Below are 13003 nucleotides of genomic sequence, written 5' to 3'. Positions count from 1 at the left end.
TTGAATAAAAGCAAAGCCTGACTCATAGCCAGCAACAACCTGTGTCTTGCCTCTGGTTCTGTTTGCACAAATGAACAGATTAATCTTTTTGAGTATGCTTTCCTTTTTGCTTCCCTGTTAATTTTGAAGCCCCAGTTTTGAGTGTAGGTTTGAGTTGGATGCCCCTTAGCCTACAGCTGACAAGGGATACGTGTGCCACCCCTGCCTGGGTCTGCCAGAAGGCTGTGTTGCAGAAAGACGTGGGCTGTGTCTTTTTCTGAACATATTTGAAACAGAGAGAATGGTCAGACAGGTTGTGTCACAGACTGCATCCATATTCCAGTCATATTCTGTCTTCCTTGGAGGAAGGGTGCTTTTCTTTCTTCTCCTGTACTCACTCGCCAGGCCATGTGGTCCTGGTTCTGGACGGATCTCTGCTGCGGGGCCCTCCTGTACTTGGGCCTGCAGGCGCTTCTCCACGCTCAGCTGCTGCTCAGTGAACTTGGACTGACCCAGCAGGTTCCTTCTTGAGTGCTGCAGTTTCTCTTTATTGCTCTTTGTCTTAGGATGAGCCTTTGCCCTGCTGTTTCTCATTTCCTCCTTGTGCTCCTCAGAGCAGGCACTTTGGACGTTAAGATGAGGTGGGATGGTGCTTTTGTGAACCCATAAGATGAGGTGGAATGGTGCTTCTGTGAACCCGTGTCGGTATTCTGTCATTCTCATTGGGCTGGAATTGGAGGTTGGAAACATTTGGTTTGGGGAAGGCAAGCCAAGTGGTTTACAGAGGTGTAACCATGGGTGTAGCTTGTTAAACCTGTTTACCTCAGAAAATATTTTTTTTTTCTTGAATGTGTGAGAAAATCTGTAGCTTTTGTTTCCCTCTTACTAGCTGGCAGTGATTTTCATGGATAAAGTTTCAGGCACAAAAAGCTCACCAAGTAAACAGTGAAAGTGTATCTCCTATCAGTAGTTTAAGATTCTGTTGTCTAGAATTTTGTTGCTTTTATTGATTTTTAATCCCAGAAGAAAATAAAATACTGTTAGGAGCTGGGATTCTGATACACTCCTTCCATTCTTGGTGATTTTGCTGTCCTTTTTCACGCAACCAGTGTAGTTCTTGATAAATAGCCAGTGGACAGCCCACTGTTACTTAAGGAGTGTGTGTGTGTGTGTGTGTGTGTGTGTGTGTGTATGTTACGATTCCACGGGAATTTAAAGACCACACGGATAAGGATTCTGGTGTCCCAGCCCCGCCCCCAGTATATCCACTGTACCCAGAATGATTTCTGATATTGACACACAGCAGCATTCAACTACTTTGTTAAACGAATGAATTCCATTTTATAATTATGAGTGGACATGAGGGCATTTGCTAACTAAATTTGTTGGCTTATCAGCTACCAGTACTCTTCATTCCCCTTAATTTTTAAGAGTGGTCTTGGTTTTGGCGGTGTTACTTGTCATGGCTGCAGTGGCGTATCTTCTTCAGCATATTTGCTGTTGCCCCTACCTTTTAACCTTCTTAAAAATATTCAGTGGTGGTTGTTAGATTTAAAAGCTTCTCAGCAGGCAGGACCTTATACTTCTCTTGTTCTTTCCTTAAAATTCCCCTGACTTCTCATTTGTACTGAGTTGAAGAAAGGGAGGCCGAACCAGGATAAACATGGTGAACTGGTCATAGGCTGGCCCTCGCTGATCCTCCCAGGGCAGGTCTGGGCTGGCCAGTAATTGGGTGGGAAGCCTCGGAGAGCAGAGGCAGTGCTGTCGGGTGTGGCCCTGCCACTTTGCAGGGCTAGCAGGCGCACAAGGTGCTTCCCTGGCCCCACTGGGGATGCCTTCTTGCCTGAGCTGAGACCAGGGCTCGAGGCTTGTGTTTTTGTTTGAGCTGTTTTCTGTCCTGTAATTGGTTATCTCAAGGAATGATTTTAGTTTAGTTACCATGTTCCTTTTGTTTTACCAGCTGGCTGAGTATTTAGCTACAGAGGCATCATCTAAAAATGAAGAGGTTATCATTTATTATTGATATTCCACTGTTGCCCTTGGTGTGACCTTTCTATAAAGTTTAGAATTAAAAGCTTTAAATTCTGAAAGTTAGAGTGGTGTTTCATCTGGCTGATTGGTTTCATTTGCTTTACCCCAGAGGGTCGGTTTAATCTTGCAGCTAACTTCTTAACTTTGTTAGTGGATGCAATTTTTATCCAGGAGGACCCTACACATGTAGACGTTTATACATGGATTTAGATAAAGATTTGATTTATAGGAATCAGGACGCTTCAGTTCAGGGGTAGCTCTTTACTTGCAAAACTCTTTCCTGAACATTTCATGAAGAAAATTTGTAGATGGGATTATAGGTAGTAACTTTAGCTTAAAGAGTATCAGATGAATTGCATAGAACATTATGCTAATTAATTTTTTAAATTAAAAATTTATGATACTTATTTTATTTATTTATTTTTTTGCGGTACGCGGACCTCTCACTGCTGTGGCCTCTCCCGTTGTGGAGCACAGGCTCCGGACGCGCAGGCTCAGCGGCCACGGCTCACGGGCCCAGCCGCTCCGCGGCATGTGGGATCTTCCCGGACCGGGGCATGAACCCACATCCCCCTGCATCGGCAGGCGGACTCTCAACCACTGCGCCACCAGGGAAGCCCTATGATACTTATTTAAAAGCTATTTTTTAAAGAAAAAGACTGATATTGTTGAATATCCACCTATTTAGAAAATTGTAGAATTTTTTTATTCCTGGTTTTCCAGCTGATTACGGCTCACATTTTATCCTTGTGAGCTGTGTGCTTCCCATTTTATCCTTGCTCTCCCCATCGCTCAGATGTTGCGTGCACTGCCAGATAACTGGCAGATTTTAAGGGAGAGACACTGGGGTCTTCTTATCATCTTGGCTGCATGGTATTATAGATTATTAAAATAAAGAATCCCTAAAAGTAATGGAAGTCGTGGAGCCATTGTGATTCCTACCGTACAGTCTGCGGGAGGTTGTCTACGATGAGGTGGAAGTCATAAATGCACCTTAACTGGGTTCAAGGAGCCCAGAAATTAGAGTGCTGGCGGCCAGCATGTCCTCACGCGTGTCCTCCATGAGGGCATCTTACAGGTCAATACCTTGGATTGTTTCTTCTCCAGTGGCCTCTTTGCCAAGCAGCTGAATTTCCAGCCTCCTGCTAGGTGGCTCTCTTTGTCTGTGCTAGTCCTGTGATCGTTTAAAACTCCCTGTATTCCAAAGAATTACCTTCTTTCTGCTGTTCTTTGCTCTTGAATGTGTCCTCTATTTCAGTTGGTAGCACCACTATCTTGACTGTCATGAAATTTGGTCTTTCCTAGTGCGTTACTTTAACCAACTGATTCTTTATCTGAAGTATTTTCAGTAGTGCTATTTGATTACCAAACAGTTTTAGAATAATGAATACTAAAGTAGTAGGCTGGAAATGAATGAACACTTGCCAGTGTGCTGAATTACTTTCAGCACATTAAAACACTATAGTAACTTAATTTGCTAGAGCACTTCATCAGTGGGGCTGGGAATGGAAACAAGTCTGAAGGCATGGACTTCATCACTGACTCAGAGCAGTTACTGGTACCAAGAAGCCACACTGGAAGGAGGTGAGTGAATTTGCCCCAGTTCATCATTATCCCAAGAAATACATTTAGAACCTGTTTCCCACTGATGACGGGTCATCTGATTTATCTTTTTGTAAGAGAACGTGTGTGCTCTCTACACACACACCCAGTCTGTAGGGTTATGTTGTTACTGTCTCTTGCCTCCCAGGGTGAACTCTAGACTTGCATTTGTCTAGACTTGTCTGTGTATCTTGAATATCCATGGTACTTGGCTGCCTCATGTGCTTTCTCTTCTCTTTTCTCACTTTACCTGTTGAGACTTTTACAGAAATGTCTCCTTTCTCTGATTTCAAGGTCTTTATGGAACTCTGTCTCATTGGATGTTCTCTCTCGCATAACACCTCACACGTCGTGCGTACTTAAGACATGTTTGTGTCATGGAACAGTTTCTGTACTTGGAGATACTTAGCAGATGGTTAGTTTTCTTAGATGCAAGTCGCAGAAAACAAACGTAGCTATTCAATAGGAAAAGTAACTATTGTGGGATCATGCCAGTGTATCCTGAGGAATCTAAGGTAAAGCTGAAGGGTGAGCTGGGCCTCAGGGAGATCTGGGAACCTCACTAGCAGGAACTCACGGGTCTTTCCTGTAGAGATTTGTCAGCAGTGTGTCTCAGCTTCTACCTCTCAGACTCTGGATCTCTCAATTCAAGATCTGCAGAATCTGCTTGCCTCAGATCTGGTCAGTTGCCTACCTAAGGCCAATCATAGTAGACACATGACTGTTCAGACATGGGAGACCATCCCTGTGGCTGCTTGGAGGTGGATGGCTGTCCCCCGGTAGAAAGGCAGTTGTTCTCTGAAAGGAGGGGTCAGAAATAAATTGTAACGGATGTCTCCTACAGTGGTATTTCTGACTTCTGGAAACTGAGCCAGTATGGGTTTGGTAGATTGCAGGTGACTTCAGCTGTGGTCCGGTTACGGTGTTGTCCTTGCCTTTGCTGACTGATTTCATAGGAACTGCTTGCTCATGTCTTAATCTTGTCATTTGTGATACTTAATCACTAATTCAGGAGACTCCTAGTTCTGAAGTTCATTGGGTCAGAGGAGAGAAAAAGAGTCATAATACTAATAATTTTGTTATGTTTTAAACATTAGCAAATTATGATCATAGCTACATAGTGTCACTCTTTGGTTCTGTGAATTTGACCACTGCAGTATTTTTTCTACTGCAAAGGATCCTAGTTTTCTCTTCTGAATTATTTCTGTAAATGGGCTGTAAACCTGAAGAAAGTAATTGTATATGAAAATTTTCAGAGGACACCAGTTGGTTACCTTTTCCAAAGAAAGCAGGAGAAAATCAGCCTCTCCGTCTGTACCTCTGTGTCTTTCTCTCTCTCTCGTATTTTGCTATGGCAGCCTGAGCAGACCAATACAGAAGACGGTGCTGAGAAGTGTGGTGCTGCTGTAACAAATATCTTAAAATGTGGAAGTGGCTTTGGAACTGGGTGTGGGTAGAGGCTGGGAGAGTTTTGAGGTGCACAGAGGCAAAAACTGGGATTGCTGTGAAGGGACTGCTAAAGACGATTCTGGTGACAGCTGAGAAAGAAGAGAAATGATTATATTTTTGATACATTTGGTTAAATAATATCATATTAATTTCATCTGTTTCTTTTTATTTTCTTAATATGGCTACTAGAAAATTTAAAATTACATAGCTTTCTTTCATTGGGCAACACTGAAATAGAGCTACATGTATGAACATGGATAAATATAAAAAGATAATATTAATGGAAAAGTAGGTCATTCAGAGTTGTGTTCACAGGATACCGTTTAAACATTTTATATAAAGTTTTGGGCTTCCCTGGTGGCGCGGTGGTCGAGACTCTGCCTGCCGATGCAGGGGACATGGGTTTGTGCCCTGGTCCGGGAAGATCCCACATGCCGCGGAGCGGCTGGGCCCGTGAGCCATGGCTGCTGAGCCTGCGCGTCCGGAGCCTGTGCTCCACAACGGGAGAGGCCACAACAGTGAGAGGCCCGTGTACCGAAAAAAAAAAATTTTATATAAAGTTTAAAAGCTTGCAAAATAATACTATACAGTATTTATGTGTGTGTGTGGTAGAAAAAGGATAAAAACAGGATGTTAATGAAATGCCAAATTCAGGAGAGAGTTACCTCTAGGAAGGAGGAAAACTAGAACGGGAAGAGAGATATAGGAAATTACAACTGCATCATTAAAAAAACTGAAGAAAAATTTGTATTGTGTTAATATTTGATGAAGGATGATTGGGTAATGAAAACATGTATTTTTTATTATACTTTTCCATGTGCTTAAATTATTTCATAATAAATAGTCAGTATCTCTGATTCTTGAAATATTTCTAGTAGAATTTTTCCATTTAACTAAGCGATGGGAGAGCCGGTGAAGTAACTTGTGCAACTGCAAAACAATAAAATAGCTGCACTGTGATTCAGAACCAAGTCTTTCTTCGTCCAAAACTCATAGCCCTCCTTTCTCATTAATCAGATTCTACAGTATAAAGATAAAAGGTAAACTGAAGCTTCTGAACCCACAGGCTCCTCTGACCTGTCTTTGATTCTTCCCTTCTCCTATCATCCCAGGTACATGCACCTCCGCATGCCTGCACACAGACACACCATGCACGTGCATTCATGCACACGTGTGCACATGTGCACACCATCTTTGTGAAAGAATGTGAGTTCCTTACTGTCAGGCTGGGGCTAAGACAGCTAGTGTCTGGTGAGCTGTACTTCCTCTCTGTGTCCATGTGAGGAAAGTTCCTCCACGTTCATCAGGATTTCAGGCTTGGGGGAGCAGTTCTAAAATAAAATATGCTGAAGTGTTGCCTCTTGCTCTCTTTTGCTAAAGATATTTGTTATGGCCTTTTGCTTCCTGTTAGAAATGCCTATGTGAAGAATACATGGTTTCCTTTGCTGACTAAGGCATTAGTTGTCTTTTTGATTGGCTGCTGAAGACATTATTTGTTGTGTTCCTCGTTGTCCTTTACATAGAGATCCTCTTAGGAATCAAAAAAAAAAAACTTTCCAGAAAATAAATACAAAATTTAAAACATTTACTAAATGCTTAATGTGTTAGATGTGATTATTTCTCCAAATTGAAGATGAGGAAACAGGCATGGGAAAGTTAAATAAATCGCTTAAGATAACCTGCTGTTGAGGGCAGGGCTGAGCTTGAGATGATGTTGGGGTCATGTCTGTGCAATCTCTTTTTTCTCAAATCCAATCCACTTTTCTGTCTCTTCTCACCTGAATACAGGTTTAATGTTGGTGATATTCGTAAGGTTTCCAACCTGAACCTTGTCTTCTTACTTTTACATAATTTCCATGGACAGTCTTTTCTAACTCTCATACCTTCATGCACTGTTTCTGTTCTTATGATTCCTGAACTTGTATCTCCGTGTCATATCCCTTTCTTAAAGCTCCAGACCCATAGAGCCGCTGCCTCTTGGTCAGTTTTACCTCAACTATTTTATAGGCGTTGTAGTATTAACATATCAAAACCATATTTAGTATTAGTAACTATCCCTCTCCAGATATATTAGACATATAATATTTCCTGAATTCCCGTTCTTGATAAATGTACCTCTCTTGCTGCTCAAACCAGGTGCTTGGGGTCTCCTTTGACTCTGCTTTCACTTTCATTTCTAACATCTGGGAGTCCTTAAGTATTGTTATATCTCCTTCCTTATTTTCTTTCTGGTCCACTTATCTCTACTCCCACTTCCCTCACATCTTCTTTATCTCTTGCTTTGATTACGGAAGAGCCTTCTAGCTAGCTGCTTTGCCTACTTGCCCATAGTAGAGTCAGTTCTTCAGAATGTTGTTTGGATGATCATTCCATATCAACATGTGACTTGGTTAGCCCCTGTTAAAACTGCCCGTGGCTCCTCCAGTGCCTCAGAGTAAAGCTGCATGCCCTGCTCTGGTCTGCAAGGTGTTCAGCAGCCCTCTCTCTTCTGCTGCTTGTAGATTTTCCTGCATGTGCTCTGTTCTCTCTGGCCTCATATTTGTGGTCTTCCTGTTCCTAGCCCCGAATGTACTTCCTTCTCTCTCTGCCTAATAACCTACACTTAGCTTTCAGCTTTAGGTGGCAGATCCTGATTCAGGTGGTAGTTCTTTCCTTCTCCCCTTCTCCCTGTGCCCCACCTGGCTTTGTTTTCCTCTTGTTCCCGTAGAGCCTGAACAACACTTCAATTGCAATACTTCCACCGCATTGTTTTATGACTATTTCATTTTGACCTCCCCATCCCCACAAAGCCCTGTGTCCCCTTTGCTTCTGCATGTGAGTCCCCAAAACAGGCCATGTGTAGCTGGTTATTTGTTGACATTTTTCTAGGACAGTGGTTCTCAACTGGGGATGATTTTGTCCCCCAGAGGACATTTGGCAACGCCTGGAGACATTTTGGATAGTCATGACTGGTGGGGCAGGGCCAATACATCTAGTGGGCAGTGGCCAGGGATGCTGCTAGACACCCTGCAATGCACAGGACAGGACCCCACGTTATCCAGTGTGAATTGGCAACAGTGCTGAGGTTGAGAAGCCCTGCTCTAGCAGGAAGCGCAAAACTTGAGAGTACTAAAAGAAAAGACATTCCATAACAAAAAGATGAAATTAAATTTGGAGTTCTCAAGTAACATATAAAACTTTTCAGGGTTGAGGAACTTAATTTTCAATGTAAACGACCCTGGTTCTTTTTGTGGCCTATTGTTAATATTTATTCGGAAGCTGTGTTTGGGGGGAAACGTGACCCCTGAGCTTATTAATGGGTTAGCAGTATTTAGTAATTAAACACTTCAGTAATGCAGTAATGTAGGCAGTAATGCAGTAGTGTAGGCATGCAACTGAGATTGTGAAAAGGGTAGTGGAACTAAGCTCTTCTTTTGAGAATTTTTTTCATTTACTTTTTCATATTCTAAATGCACCTGGTAACAGGTGACCTGGTTTTTGGAGGAGGTGTGGGGATGGGTGATGTCCTTTTTAAGCTCTTAAAAAGGTTTTAACTATAAAATCCTCAAAAAAGGCCAAATGTGGTAAACCCTTTGCCTTGTGTGTAGATTAGGAAATGATGAAAACCATAGTGCTAACCAACCTCCACACACGCACACACCCACACCCATGCACACACCCACACCCACACCCACGCACACACATATACCCACAAATGATAACCCTCATCACTTGTATCCTCTTCACTTGTTCTAGCCAAGTGCCTGCTGTAATGCCAGTGACACAGTCCATGCTGACCATCAGTAGAAAGGGCTCCTCATGAGGGTCCCTATAGCTACACTATGAATTGACCGGGTACAGAATCCATTCAACTAAATGTACAATTTACATTTAGTAAATTTAAAATTTAGTGTAGGTATTAAATTAGGAGGGGCTACTGATATAGTGGAAAATTAGAATGTTGAAGGGTAAATTGTTGCTGACATTAGAACAATACGGGACTGACTTGCAAAACCAAGTAATGGAAAAATAAAATACCTACCACACTTGAAAGTTTTAGCATGTGTCTGGGCAAAGACAGCAAACATTACAGAAGAATGTTTTGATTCTTTTCTCCAGGATTGGCTGTTGATATGACTTCTGTTTTATAATCTGGTTTTCAAAAAAAATTCTTACTTATTTGGTAGTTCAGAAATTTGAGTAAAAGAAAGAATAGGAAATGTTAGGAAGAAGACTCAGTGATTCATTCTTTAAGTAGTTCCTGTTGGTATTAGCAGTTTCAAATTAGCCTCTTGAAAATATAATATTGTATTGGAATTGTGTGGGAAAAGTCCATTTTTCGGCTTTAGGTTGGAGACTTCTTTGTTAAATTAAGTGGTTTACACTGAAGAGGCAATTTTCTTTATAGTTGGCTTTTAACAAATAGTGAGTATTATTTACCCCACATTAAAATTCAAAATCTAAACAATACTTTTTTTCCAATAGGTGTTAGATTACAATGACTAATGGCCATTCAGGTTGGTGTTATGAGTTCAGTTTTTGAGACTGACATATGTGCGGCACATTTCTTTTAGTTTATTGAAGGAAGATTGAGATATTTGTACTGAATTTGGTGGATTCTGTGAGATAGTGCCTGGCTTACAATTGATTTAATCTCTTGTCTGGGTATATGGCTTACTTAGTTTGGATTTTGTGTCAAAATAGAAGTTTAAGCTACAGATACTATATCTGCAAAGTTATTTCAATGAATATAGTCATAAGGGAATACAATAATAGGCATGTATAAATGTGAATTTTAATAAAGAGTTCTCCAAATTTAATTGCATTTCTCTTAATTTTTTTTTTCAGACAAATCCTACAGAAATTTTAGAGTATTCATCAGATAGTGAAAAAGATGAGTCGGAGAATGTCTTGTTCATTGATTCAGAATCCTCTCACAAATACCACATGGATTTTGGATCAGATGGAAGACAGGTTATGGAGAGACTGATAAACCCGAGGGTAAAATCTACAGAGACCATTTTGCATACACCCCAGAAAGAGACAAAGCTTCTCAAGACTCCAGAAAATTCAGCAAAGAAGAAGAAGCTTTTAAGGTTAAATTACACCTTTTTAAATACTTTTTTAAACAAGTTTTTCTCTTTCTTAAAAAGCCCAAATACCTACAATGTTAATTTAAAAATACTTATTTACTTGGGAAGGAAGATTGACAGAATAGAATTATAATTCTGATAAGCAGTTATGGAGTCCTAATTTCTAGAGATTGTTTATGGAATTGTTCATCCTAGTTGAGCATTCACTGTTTCAGTCATAACCAGCTTATGTGACTGTTTTCCTTAATGTAGATTGGTTGTTTGGGTTTATCAAATTTTATTGAGCACCAGTGTTCCAAGTGCTATCTTAGACAATTAAGACAAGTAAAATGACTGTTCCTGTTTTTGAGTAAATTATGTCTAAAAGAGGGAAATAGAAATATAGACTATTGAGATTACTTTTGTGATTGTGGTTGGCCAGGGAAACACTTACAGATGCAAAGACTTATGGGCAAGGATTCATGGGCAAGAAACTGTCTGGTGTGTGTGTGAAGAACCATAGGGGCCAGGCCGTGGAGGGCCCAGCAAGACGTGTGAAGGGGCCTGGTGTTTGCCATGTAGGGGGACATGTCCCAACCCTGTGTTGTACATCATCTCTTTGTGTTTTAAATTAGAACAAAACAGTGAAAACAAAACCCCAGTGAAAGTGAGAAGGAGAACTTGTGGGAAACAGTGCCACAAAAGCTGACTCAGTGGACAGTTTCAAGGAAAAAGGAGTGTAGTAGGAAGTGTAAACATGGCGATGAAGAACACGGTTTTAGATCTGTTTAGGATATGTCTGCGTCAAGGAGGGCAAGTACAATGCACACCAAGGAGAGCCCAATGACACTGTCGGACAGTGTTGGTGGACTGGTGGAGGAGGAGGCGAAGGGCTCGAGTTGTGGAGATGGTGCTGTGACCCCTCTGCTAGAAGCTGGGATTCAAGGCAGGAGAGGGGTGGGGAGCTTAGGTTGCAAGTTTGATCAGGCTTGATTGGGATCCATTGTCTAAAGAGATCGCAGAGAAAAGGTGAGATGGATTTAGAGAATAATAGGGAAGACCCAGTGGAGGCAGAGAGGTTAGGAATAATTTCTCTCAGTGTCCAGGAAAGGAAGTGGGAGAGGGAGGCCTGTCTTGAATAAAGGAGTGGAGAGGAGAGTAAAAGGATGTGACCGAGTCTAGTGGGATGGACACAGCATGGTGAGTCAATTGATGCCTGTTCACTGTATTTTTTTTTAACATAAAACAAGACAGAAGGCCTTATGCCCAAAGTGAAGAAGCTACAGCCTCAAATGAATATGGTGATGGTTTGTAATAGTCTCTGGAGAAAACAGGAAAGGAAGCAAATTAAAGGGATTCGAATGTCTTTGTTGAAGTTGATCCTATGCAATTAGAGAAGGTCATGTTCCCAACCCTGTTGGGGGCCTGCTGTGTGCCAAACACTGTTTCATGTCCTGGAGGCACAGCAGTGAACAAAGGCAATGAAAACTCTACCTGTCCTGAGGGGAAGGCTGATGAGGAGCCAAGAAGTAAAGTAGACGTCATGCCAAAAGGAAATAAACTTTACGGAGAAAAAGTAGAAAAAGAGGGACAGATGGCCAGGAGGAAGGGGAGGACGTTTCTATTTTAAACAGGGGATCAGGGAAGCCTCTGAGAATGTGACTTATTGAGCAGCTGGAGGAACAGAGCTGACATTTCCTGAGTTGAGGTAGGAGGGTGGTGAGGGGATCATATGGTTTGGTTTGGTTTTCCTTCGTGGGAATATCATGAGGCTTTTTTTGGGGAGATGAGTTTATTAGTCTTTTGCTTTCTCTGTACATTGACTGTACAAGTTCTTTTCACAGTTACCTGGGGTTTGAGTTTTTCATACTTCCAAACAAAAATTGGAGTTTCCCCACTATCTTTGCTGTTTGGCATCAAATGCTTTTATACTTGTATGCATACATTTTGGGGGAGTGTATAAAAGTTTGTATTTGTGTGGTCAATTCTGTAGGTCAGTCGTATTGTGTCAAGTTGTCTCCCAATTACTTTTTAAACATAGGAAGTTCTGTATCCTTAGTAATAGTAATCTCCTTTTATACATATTGTGTTATCTTCTTTCAGTTTTATTGAGATTTAATTGACATAGAGCACTGCGTAAGTTCAAGTTCAAGCATAATGACTTGTATATATTGTGAACAGTCATTTACTTGTCTTAATTGTGCGGAAGCTTTTTAGTTTGATATTGTTCCACTTGTTTATTTTTTATTATTATTTTTTTGCAGTACGCAGGCCTCCCACTGTTGTGGCCTCTCCCGTTGCGGAGCACAGGTTCCGGACGCGCAGGCTCAGCGGCCATGGCTCACGGGCCTAGCTGCTCCGCGGCATGTGGGATCTTCCCGGACCGGGGCATGAACCCGTGTCCCCTGCATTGGCAGGTGGACTCTCAACCACTGCACCACCAGGGAAGCCCCTGCTTGTTTATTTTTGATTTTGTTGTTTGTGCTTTAGGTGTCATATCCAAAAAATCATTGCCAAGACCCATGTCGTGGAGCTATTTTCCTTGATTTTCTTGTAGGAGTTTTATGGTTTCAGGTCTTACATTTAAGTCTTTAATCCATTTTGAGTTAATTTTTGTGAATGGTGTAAGATAGGGTCTAGTTTCATTCTTTTGTATGTGAATATCCAGTTTTCCCAGCACCATTTATTGAAGAGACTGTCTTTTCTCAATTGGGTGTTCTTGGCTCCCTTGTCAGATATTAATCGACTGAGTATGCATTTATTTATTTCTGGGCTCTCTTTTCTGTTCCATTGGTCTATGTATCTGTTTTTATGCTGGTACCATACTTTTTTGATTACTATAGCTTTATCTTATAGCTTATCTTGTAATAAGGAAGTGTGATGCTTCCCAC

General features: G+C 41.4%; 1 protein-coding gene across 2 annotated transcripts in view; it reads left to right on the top strand.

Moving 5' to 3' along the window:
* Positions 1–13003, top strand: part of SPIDR (scaffold protein involved in DNA repair) — a 334647-nt gene that overhangs the window by 93237 nt on the left and 228407 nt on the right. For both annotated transcript variants that reach the window (XM_082601006.1, XM_082601005.1), the window contains exon 6: positions 9889–10136. In XM_082601006.1, coding sequence (XP_082457132.1) covers positions 9889–10136 — 248 coding nt within the window. The remainder of the gene's footprint in view (positions 1–9888; positions 10137–13003) is intronic.

Source organism: Mesoplodon mirus, assembly GCF_964341445.2.
Source record: "Mesoplodon mirus genome assembly, chromosome: 16".
In the NCBI taxonomy this organism is placed as follows: Eukaryota; Metazoa; Chordata; class Mammalia; order Artiodactyla; family Ziphiidae; genus Mesoplodon; species Mesoplodon mirus.
The sequence above is the reverse complement of the archived record's forward strand: the minus strand, read 5'-3'. Positions and strand labels throughout refer to the sequence as shown.